This window comes from Opisthorchis viverrini, assembly GCF_000715545.1.
Source record: "Opisthorchis viverrini unplaced genomic scaffold opera_v5_220, whole genome shotgun sequence".
NCBI classification, from domain to species: Eukaryota; Metazoa; Platyhelminthes; class Trematoda; order Opisthorchiida; family Opisthorchiidae; genus Opisthorchis; species Opisthorchis viverrini.
This window is the reverse complement of record NW_008751874.1, coordinates 893,595-904,344: the sequence shown is the minus strand read 5'-3', so window position 1 is coordinate 904,344 and position 10,750 is coordinate 893,595. Positions and strand designations below refer to the sequence as shown.

General features: G+C 40.7%; 1 protein-coding gene across 1 annotated transcript in view; it reads right to left on the bottom strand.

Moving 5' to 3' along the window:
* The window catches only part of T265_08428 (hypothetical protein), a gene marked incomplete at both ends in the record, with an annotated part of 28,527 nt that overhangs the window by 501 nt on the left and 17,276 nt on the right, over window positions 1-10,750 (bottom strand). The window contains one exon of the mRNA XM_009174227.1: window positions 7,428-7,486. Coding sequence (XP_009172491.1) covers window positions 7,428-7,486 — 59 coding nt within the window. The remainder of the gene's footprint in view (window positions 1-7,427; window positions 7,487-10,750) is intronic.

Below are 10,750 nucleotides of genomic sequence, written 5' to 3'. Positions count from 1 at the left end.
AAATTACGGTAAAATATTTAATAGGACGTGGGCTAGCCGGGGATTATTGTTATTCGAGGTTGTTTCGCGGTTAACACCACATGAGTTCTTGTTAACAAAACCTCCGTATACCTGTTGCACGCCAACTGTTCACCTTAAAACAACCGAAAGTAGACACGGGTAAGACTAGGGAACGTTTGCCTCATCACACAGCGTTCCAGAAGCAAACGTAATGCCAGCTCTTAATGTTTAAAAAGTTCGTATGGCATTAGTCCTTTAAGACTTCAGATATTTGCAACCATCAAACATAAACGGATGGCTATTTCGCATGTGAAATTCCCGTTTTAGCGGTTCCAGATGGGTTAGACATTTTCCATTTTGTCGCCCGTCAGTTCGCCTGCAGTTCTGGTGAAATTAGCACGGCTCTTCTTCAGTCAACAAATGACTAAGACACAAACACAAGTTGCACGCCAGTCAACCAGTATAATTTCACCGCACTCGTTCGTAACATTAGGCCGCATTTTCGGCTACTCGCTAGTTTGTAAGTAATAAACCGCGCACATAACTTTTCAAGTGAGATGCTAGCTCGAAAATATCTAACCTATTCCTATTGTTCTGTTAACTTGTTTTATGGTGTCCGCTACCATTTCGGTGCTCAGGGCAATTGTTTTGCAGGGTGCCTAATTCCGCTTCCGTTATGACCAGCTGATCCATGTAAGGCATACAAGCAATGTGTTCTTCTAAGATTGCTGAAAAAATCCAATTTGCTATAAATTCTCTTTCTCGAACCTTTAGATTTCAGAATAACTAACAGGATTCAGGCAGTTTAATCAGACAAGTAAAAACCATCTTCGTCAAAGTAGGAGAATTTCCGCCAGTCAAGAATGAATTTGACAAATTACCCCTCGGTAACTCACAAGGTGTTATATTTACGTGTCAAGAGACGTCTGCAACCCATGACTCGTGATATCTCCTGGTCACGAAGTCACATTTGCGTTTCGTTTGACGGCTATCGGGAGAAAATACTGTGCTAGCGCTTGAGGAGTTTAAAAGCGCAAAACTGAGGGACACGTGACTGACACATGAAAATTTTGAAAGCTTTCACACGAACGAATGACAGCACCAGGAAATACAAGTGGGGGGATTATTCTAGTAAAGCGACATATCAAGAAGCTTTGCTCACGCGACGATCCTCTGTGCTTGTTCCGCCTGTTGTGTCTATATATTCCTGTACTGTTGGTCTTTGTGTCACCTGATCCTCCAATCCACAATAATTTACTGCACACAGGGAACTGTGTACCAAAGTGTGAGGGAATTTGCAGCGATAAAACATAAATCAAGTGCTACTTCAAATTCTCTTGTGGTATTTGAAGGCCTGGAGTTACCATACTTACTGAATTATTTTCAGTAGCCTAAGAAGCTATTCATTTTTTTGCGATCGCAGCATGTCCAGTCAACCTTTGTTGGTGTGTTTTAGAAGAGCGATCAAAATACAACCGCAATTCTGTCTAACACACTTGAAATGGATTGATATCAAGGCTTGGAGTGCTATCTTAATTTTGGTTCATCCTGAAAACGTCCCAAATAACTCCGTACATTGCAGCCCACCTGAAAATTAGTCACATTTGCCGTACACTTCGTATAGCCTGAATGCATGCCATAAGACCCACCGTTCAAAACTTTAGCACTCTGTATTGGAAATTAAATATTCTATCCTAAATAAGAGACGAAAGTCACGCTGGTGAAAATAACTTGGATAAAACAGCACACTGTGTAAGCGCCTTCAGGGTCCTTCGTTTTTTTTGGTTCTAGGAAAAAAGTAGATCGCACTACACTGTCATTCTTCAACATCAAGGTTATCAGATGCAAATGGTGCGGGCAAAAACTCCAAGGTATTCGTGACATTTAAATCATAGTTAAAGGAGTGGTCGTTCAGGGTCTTAACAACCTCGTCATTCCTGCTAATTAAGACGCAATCAGCAACACTGGTTTTATTCCCGAGAACATTGTTTTGTTTTTCACAATACAGGTACATCTATTGTATTGCATGTTATAGAGGATCACTACTGATGCAGTGTCACTTGCCAAATAATTTGAACTGGTCTTTCTGTGCATACCGTCGACTTCGACGTTGGTTAGGTATTCTGTATAGAAAGAATGAGTGACAGGCAGTCCCTGAAGTCATCCCGACGTGATTTTAAGGGAGTTGGAGCAGCTGAGACAATATTGGCTTTTGATTTACAGGAAAAGTGCCAATGACCAATAAATGACTTGGGATTTGCGCCCAGCGGGAAGGCGAAGGTGGTTCACACACTGTCGAGAACGGTGCAGCGCAAAAGCCTTTGGGGCCGACGTAAGATAGAGGGATAATGATTGGTGGACGAACATGTGCGATCCCACTGGACCACTGCTACCCGAACACAAGCTCATGACGACAGAAACCGGTGCAGTTACAAGCTTATCACTAAGATACCATCAGCATACGTCAGTTCCCCTAGGTTTCAACGTAACACCGTCTCAATACAGCACCATGCAAGCGTTACCGTGGATCAGCAATTATCACTGGTTCAAAATGGCACTAACTAATTTGGCGGTATTCTTTTTCAACGCTGCGTTCAATCATGTGACTAGACAAAGGGTGTGCCAAACGAAATAATCTAACGTTTCGTTTATCTTCCAATTCATTTAGCATAACCGCCGCATAGATATCAGCATTATAGTCATACTACCCGAGCCTAGATGAACACCAAACCGAGTCCATATCTCGGCTGCTTGTTTATCCCTCTTCCGTTTTTATCTCATCTTCCATCTTTAAAAGATATTGTATTTTAGACAGCTCATATGATTTGCTCTCCACTTTCAGATCTGCAAATGACCGGACTTAATACTTTGCGGGTTTTTAGCTCACTGTAATGCAAGAAGTGCGTTTTTGTGACCATTGCGCCCCATAGTAAACAAATCACAACTTTAATAGCTAGTAAAGCGTGTGCTTTGTATTACTGGTACCGTCAACCACCGTGATGCATAAATCGACAGTTGTGAACTTTCGGCTTTTTCGGCATGATTTTTCGATAACGACCCTTCAGTTTGATATGTTGATTGCGTCAGAACTATCCATTTTGGTTTCCTTGAGTTTGTTTCGAGTATTGGGTGGGGTGCTAGTTTAGCATGTGGCCCAATTAGTTCTGCGACACAAATTAGGAGACGGCTTCTAGGTTATTAGGATGTACTAAGCTAAGTTTGATGCCTGATCGGGGATGACTTTGAAGCATCATGGATGACTTTTGAAGCATCTTTATCAGAATGTAGAGTAAACCATGTTTCTCCGGCATGTAGACCATTGATCAGGGTCTGGGCATCTATGATAACCCATCTACATCAGTGTGGCGCCTTTTTTCTTTCGGGTATTATCCACCGGAATGCGTCAAATTTTGTGGATTCCCACGTTTCAAACTTTATAAACCTGAACTATATACGTCTGCGATTCGTGCAAGAAATAAAATATATACAGTTCGAAAACTATTTCCCGCTGCTGCCTGATCAGTTGCGATCAAGCACTTCTCCGATAAATGAGCAACCACTGATGTGGATTTCGGGTCTTCTTAAATTGTCATGCGTGAACTCTTGAGGGCGCGGACTCACCGAGAAAATAAGGTAACCGAAGAAATGTGAACTTCTTTCTCACTGACACAACATTGTCACACAGTAAGACGATCAGAGATGGTTTTTTGTAGAAAAGCATAAACTACAACGACTGGTTAAATGCATATCACGGAGCACAAGTTGTCAGAATGTAGGTCTATTCTGAGATACTCAGAACCACCATTGTTAGGTTCGTAAAACGTATGATTCCTATAGTCTGTAAATAATCAGGACAAGCTGAATCAGGTCAAACCATTCGTATGCAACATCTGAACAACAGGGGTGCACGGAGACATGATGCTGAAGTTTATTTCAACCAGTAGCTGTTTGCACGAAAGTTGACTCAGAAATTCAAATTAGGCAATAATGACTGACCTCTTACAGTTCGGGGACGCAATACGTACACTTGCCTTCTGGACGCACATATTGATCTTCATCTGCTCTGTGAAATATGTAACTGAACTTCTTTTTTGAGGACAGGTTATTAAGGACTAATTCCTAGATTGTCTCGTGGATGATAGCTTAAAGACAAAAATCGTCAAGAAGAACGAATTCGTTATTAGTTAGTTTCGTCCGATGACTGCAGAGTTCCCACTGACGGGCTTTCCTCCCTTCTGTAAAAAGTGTTGCGTAATATTACTGAGTTGGTAGACGATATCCCACAAACGGTTGAACACACATAGGCATGTTATGTTTTAAGGTTGAAAAATCGAGTTCAAATTTACGCATTCCGACTTGGTTTATATTAGAAAAAATTATTCTTGTGTGTACACCAGAACATCGGTCGTTGTGGCTCATATGATATGACCTGGCTATTCCTTTGCGTACGATTGAAACATTAGAGTATTGCTGGTTGGTTTCGATTAAATTCGAATGGCTAGTGCAAGCCATGTTTCTGTTACGGAAAAATTCATCCGGGAAGCTTTCCGATCCAAATTTTTGGCTCTGTGTCCTGAAGGCATTCGATGATCCCAGATTGCCATTCAGATATGATAATCGGACTGTCTGTTACCACTCAGACGATTATCAGTGTGATTCAGTAGCTCTTTGACAAGAATGTTCTGTGATTCTTTAATGGAAACAGGTTCGTTAAATACATGAACCTCAAACGCAATTTAATGAGTCTGGACACAGATGGATCATTAATAAAAAACGGTTTCAGTACATTTTGGATCTTTGATTGATGCATACAGCAAAATATACTTCTCATATAGATAATTTCAGTAAGGCCATATGTATAAAAAGCTTTGCCTCTTTGGTTAGATCTCCCGACTAGATATGAGAGGTGGTCGAGGAGTCAAATAGGAAGAGAACCGTTTCGTTCAAGCAGACAATTTAGTTAAAAGCGTAGAACTTCTAGTTATTGAGGAAACTTTATGAGAGGATGCTGAAGGGACTTTTAACGGTGCGTTGTGAAGTGTGTTGAGAATTTCAATGAATGCGGTTTAGCAATTGAAACACATGAACATACAGTCGACGGAAAAAGTTCTCAATGGTTTTCTATAAAGGAAAATGTTGGTAGCTCAGGTAGCGTAGATGGTCGTTGGCTAGTTCTTTGAGCTGTAGGGGATGCCAAGCTCAAAGTCACGTGGGTATCGACGATTGAGGACACATAATAATAGAGCAACCAATGGAACCGCCCGACCGAACAACTAATCACGATCAAAGGTCATCCACGGTTAACAGCACCCATATTAACCCACAGGTAACACTACTCAACGCACCACCATTAACCCACAGCTACGCACCACTACGGTGCCCTATAACGCACTGATGATGTCACTCCGATTGGTGGTGAAACGTTTGCAATCGAATTGCGCAGCTCAGCGAACAAGCCAGTTCTCTATGGTATTTAAAAGCCGTTTGTAGCCTGAGTCCCCATATATGGCGCTATAATAATCTTGACTACACTTGAGACACCCACCACTATAAAGTCTTTAACACTCCAGTTTAGAAAGGTTTACCTCACACTCATCCTATCCTGGTAAGCTGACATGAATTCCATTCCTAATAAAGCGTTCCAATGAAATAACTGGTTCATTTTTATGTTTGGCGAATTCGACAGGAAACAGATCAATGATAGTGTAACTAACTCCAAAAGTGCGCATAACGCCCGCTGGATAAAAACTGTTTAAAATGGGAGATGTTATGGAGCCTCATTGTTGGATCCAGTCTCTTATTCGGAAAACATGAGTAAGTTTCTGGGTTATAGTTAAAACATTCGGAAGCTGAGAGCTTTTCCTACTGTTCAGCTTACTCATGAAACAATTAAGGTTTCGAGTAACCTTCGGATGGAGCCAGAGGTCATTCTGTTGCCGAACTGGATGATCAGTTCGAATGCAGCCCTGAAAATGTGATTGAGATGCGACAGATTTGAGCCTTCTCATACATAATCATCGGTATATTGACAAGAACATCGCCTTTGATAAGATCAGTGCACTATTTGTGGAAACTCAACTATGAAAAGCCCTACTAGATATGAAGTATCCGGGAAGAAAGCGAAATTTTGGCGTTTAAAAATATGGTGCAAACTTTCTTAAAGTCAGACCGCATGTGGTCAAATGGAACACCTGTAAACGGCACTTCTCCGGCCAGAAGAGTGTTACCAACCGAAAAGTAGATGACACCTATTGCCAATCCAGAATCTTTCTTTCTGCTCACAAACATCCAATAAACATACAAAAAATTATACTATGCTTGTCCTGCGCAGTTTTTACTCAATTCAAAATACGACCTTGAAACAAACCAAAGAAAGAGAAGTACAGTGCTGCTTTGGGGCAACACACAGAATTTAGCTCTGTCAGCTCCCTTTCGGTGTAATCACTTTTGCACGCTGAGAGCTAGATGACAGGAAGTTCTGTTGTTGGCCTCTGTGAGCAACCGTCCGTTGTCGAACAATCCACGTCCCTGAATGCAGTGCTTAATTAGGTGTGGTTTTGTCTGCTGCCAACTAATCCCAGTGTGCAGATTTGCATCATAAAGTCAGAACGCTTTACAAGAGCTTTCGTACTGAAACTGTCCTCTTCATTGACAACACGGGGCATGGTTCTCTGAGTCAGTGCTTAAATCCATTTAAGCCAAATTCGAGGAATAGTGGAACTATGCGTTCACCAAATTATATGCACTAAATCGCAGGCTGTTTACTGTAGAGAGCTATTCAGCTAATAATCAGAGAGGCATTAAAATGAAACTACTGAATAAGAATGTATTTATTAAAACCATCAAATCTGATTCGAAGTTATACATTCCATCCTTGCCTGAAATGGAGACGCGCGAAAAGATTAATTTCATGTAAAATTGAAAACTACATCTTTGTAAAATTATGATAAAAAACGTGAGATGGTGTTCATGCTGAGTTATAGGCCAATTCCACCATTGGACAAATGTTAGAATGTTACTAAACGGAGCTCACTTTTCTTTGGGTATCCAGTTTTTAGTCTGGAATTTACACACCGTTAAGGACAAAATTAGTAATTGTAAGATGAACTGAATTTCATGCAAGTCGCTCACATCAATTAATTCTGTCGGTGATGAAAGATAAAATTCACGAACATATACATCGTACTAGATTTTCTTTGGTCTAACCCATCATTCTTAGGGGGTCGTCATCTCTCTATTAGATTTGGGCATCTTTTAAGTGACACAAAATTATCATGAAACTAGTACTGACCATCAAAAATGACATATTTACTGCATGCTTCGTCGAATCAAAGATTACTTGCAAACAACATTACATATGAGGAATTTCCTACGTTAGACAAAACTCAGTGAAGCGGTTTAACAGGGAAATATGTTGACGAACTTACTTCGGCTTGCTTAGCTGTTTGATTTGATGAGGGCATTTGAAGAGGATCGGTATGATATACTGTAAATTTACATAATATAAAATAATGGATACATTGATGGTGCCTGTGAATGGGCCTTCCATTTGAGTTCGGACGCATTCATATTGTGATAGACGATGAAAATGTTGAGTTATTCAATCTTCACGTAGCCGTTTTAATTTGGACGAATTAAGCTTGACGTGGGAGACCCGAAGAAATCCAGTTAAGTCATGAGAACGAAGAAGGTAGCGAATAAAATTTTGTTTTCTGTGATTGTTCATTTTGGCTAGTACATCACAAATTCATATGGTAGCAGGAATCACGCGGAAAAGGTTAAGATCGGGGTAACATACACTTTAGAGAAATAGAAGTCAAAGGAAGGGGGGTTGGGTGAGGGGTAGGTCAATGGGTCACGGAGTCAAGTAAGTGACGTCAATGTCAGACAGACTTGTGGGACCAGATGTTTCGTGGGCCAGTTCAAGTTCAGAGGTCGCACAAGTTTCTTTTGAATGCAAAGTTGTGGATCCAGCAGTCGGATTCACATCGCCTCTGCGATCGATGGTAGCCTGGATCGTACCAGTATGTAGCCCCGATCTTAACCTTTTCCGCGTGATTCCTGCTACCATATGAATTTGTGATGTACTAGCCAAAATGAACAATCACAGAAAACAAACTTTTATTCGCTAACTTCTGCGTTCTCATGACTACAACGGGTATATTCAGCCGCTTGAGACAATCCAAAAAATCCAGCTAAGTTTGCAACTGAGGAGAAACAATGCACTGGCAATATCACGGAAGGTATTTAAATTTAACGCCCCATCCAGAAGATTTTTGCTGTTGTGTGTCGTTCTGCATTGTCTACTTTGTTGTGGCTAGTTACCAAGTATGTAGAAAGAATACCTTTGCTAAAAAAGTGTTTGTCACTACCCTACAATTTGAACGTTTCTGAGCCACATTCATCGTCGGATAATAATTACTTTAAGGCTCCAAAATTTGCTTTCGAGAGTCATGGATTTCAAGAGTGAAGTCAGCTGTCTTCAGTGCTTGTACCACTAGGAGCTGCGTAGAAGTTATTTTGGTTGACTACAGTATTATTTCCGTAGTAGGTTATATCATGTGATGGGAAATGGAGGTGATCCGTAGCAGTTTATGGATCCGCAGCTTTCTCTTGCCACCGAAAGTAGGAGCTTAAGTGGTTCAAAATGAAAAATACTCAGTCTGTACTTCTATGTCAGTGTAGTCGTTACTCTTCTCTCAATTATATGGCTGCCTAACTGACCCAGCCTATTCCGTGGGCGGAAATCCAGTCCAAATCATGTGGACACTCTCCTACACATTTTATGTGCCTTCGATATCTACATTGAACCGTAAACTCTGAGGGCAAAACAACCGAACGGTTCACTGAGGATCGGTAAAACGCTTTATTTAGTAAGGAACTATGGAATTATTCGCGTAAATTGAAATACGCAGATTTCATTTATGCTATGGCTTGGTCCGAATAGAGTCCTGCAATCTTTCGACACGCAACTGGTGTGTTACATGGTAAGTTCAAAGATGGCCACAAATTCAATGACCGAAAATCAGGTGGGATGAGTTTGGCTATCCTCGATAGTGTAAGTTTAACTGCAACGGGGAAGATAAAAAAGTGAGCGGCCTAAAGCGCATCACGCACAAAAATCTGAGTTTTTATTAACTGCATTTCCACAAGTGTGAAGAAATGTAACTTACCCTTCCATTGTTTGGAAATTTCACGACATTCTTCAAGGAAGGAAAATGACAGCCCGGAGTCATCAGACGTTCAACTCAACAAAATAACTTAAACCTTAGCTAACAAGTAGGGTATATTAAAACCATGCACGAGAATACCGCATAATTGTTGGTCGCGCGAGATATTCCAGGATATTTGCAGCTTCGTAAGAATTATAAACTTTCACCAGGTATTGATGGTGTGAAAAATATTGGCTCACCGTGATGTTTTTCCTTCAATAAACAATATTCTGTAGGAAAAAGGAAAATCATTGACAGTTATCACTTTCACAGCAAAAAGGCTATTCCTGAGCGAACCACTAGCGAGCTCCTTCACGGTTCAAAAGAGGCCCACATGTAGATACAAGAAAGAAGATTTGTTGTCGGGTATTGGGGAAGTAATGCAAGACTCTGTGCAACAAGTGCGGCCAATGAGGAAAATCTCCCTACATAATATGAATGAAAGAATACCTTACTACCGTTTGTTTGCTATTGGAAGCGGAGATTTCCGGTTTGAAAATGGACGTTCGTATGAAATGCCAAGTAAACATGCTGTGAAAATCATGCTGTGTCGAATTAAACCACCGTTATCAGATGGTCATCGGGCAAATCTGCTTACACAGTTCTTGCGCACTGTCTTTATTAAAATGCCCAAATATACCAGAAGGCACTGTCAGAACGATCAGTTGTGTTGTTTTGTGTGTGATCCTTAGACTATTTACAAAACAACTTACATGAACACAGTAACTTATGGAGGATTCATTTAAAAATCGAGAAGAATAAAACTTGGCTTCTGACAGTGCGTTGTGTGGTGGCCACCTTACGAAACTTGAGTAGCAAAGGATATTGTAGCGGTATCATTTCACCATTCAACGCCTGTGATCGAAAGGAGTTGCGAACCAAAACGGATTCTAATTTACGCAACGACTGTCACCTAACATGTAAACTGATTCGGTCACGTGTCTGTATTTGCTTAGCCACACGGGATGAAAGAATCAAAACAACTTGAAAGAAAACGCCTTCAAAGCGGAAATGTCTAATAGATTGCATAGATGCAGGTTTTATCAAGATCAGACACTTACGGAGACATTCGTTGCCTGCAAAACATGATACCCCAGTTCGGATGTCCCCAACTGAAACAGACAAAAAGTGGCTCAACTTTTACATCAAAATTGCTTAATTTAGTTGGAACATCTCGTTTAGTTGTGCTGAATGCCCGCGCAACTTTTCACGTAGCTCAGGGTGCTAAAAAAACCTAAGAGGCTGAAAAACTATTCTCTTGTTGAGGAAATGACCCTGGTTGCTGCAACATTAATGCATTAAATCAGACCCTTTAAAGTTTGTTAGAGCATGTGCTAAATTTTGGTTGACACTAGCAATCTTTACCGACGCAAAAACAAGCATTCCACTATGAACGTTGTTTAAGCTCTAGACTAATTATCTTATTTTGGCGTTCTTGTATTATTTCGTTTCAAGCTCGTACGGTGCACGTTGAACAGTTACTGAGAGCATTCCTGCCAGAACGGTAAAACACATTATAGAGAAATGTTGCTGTTACT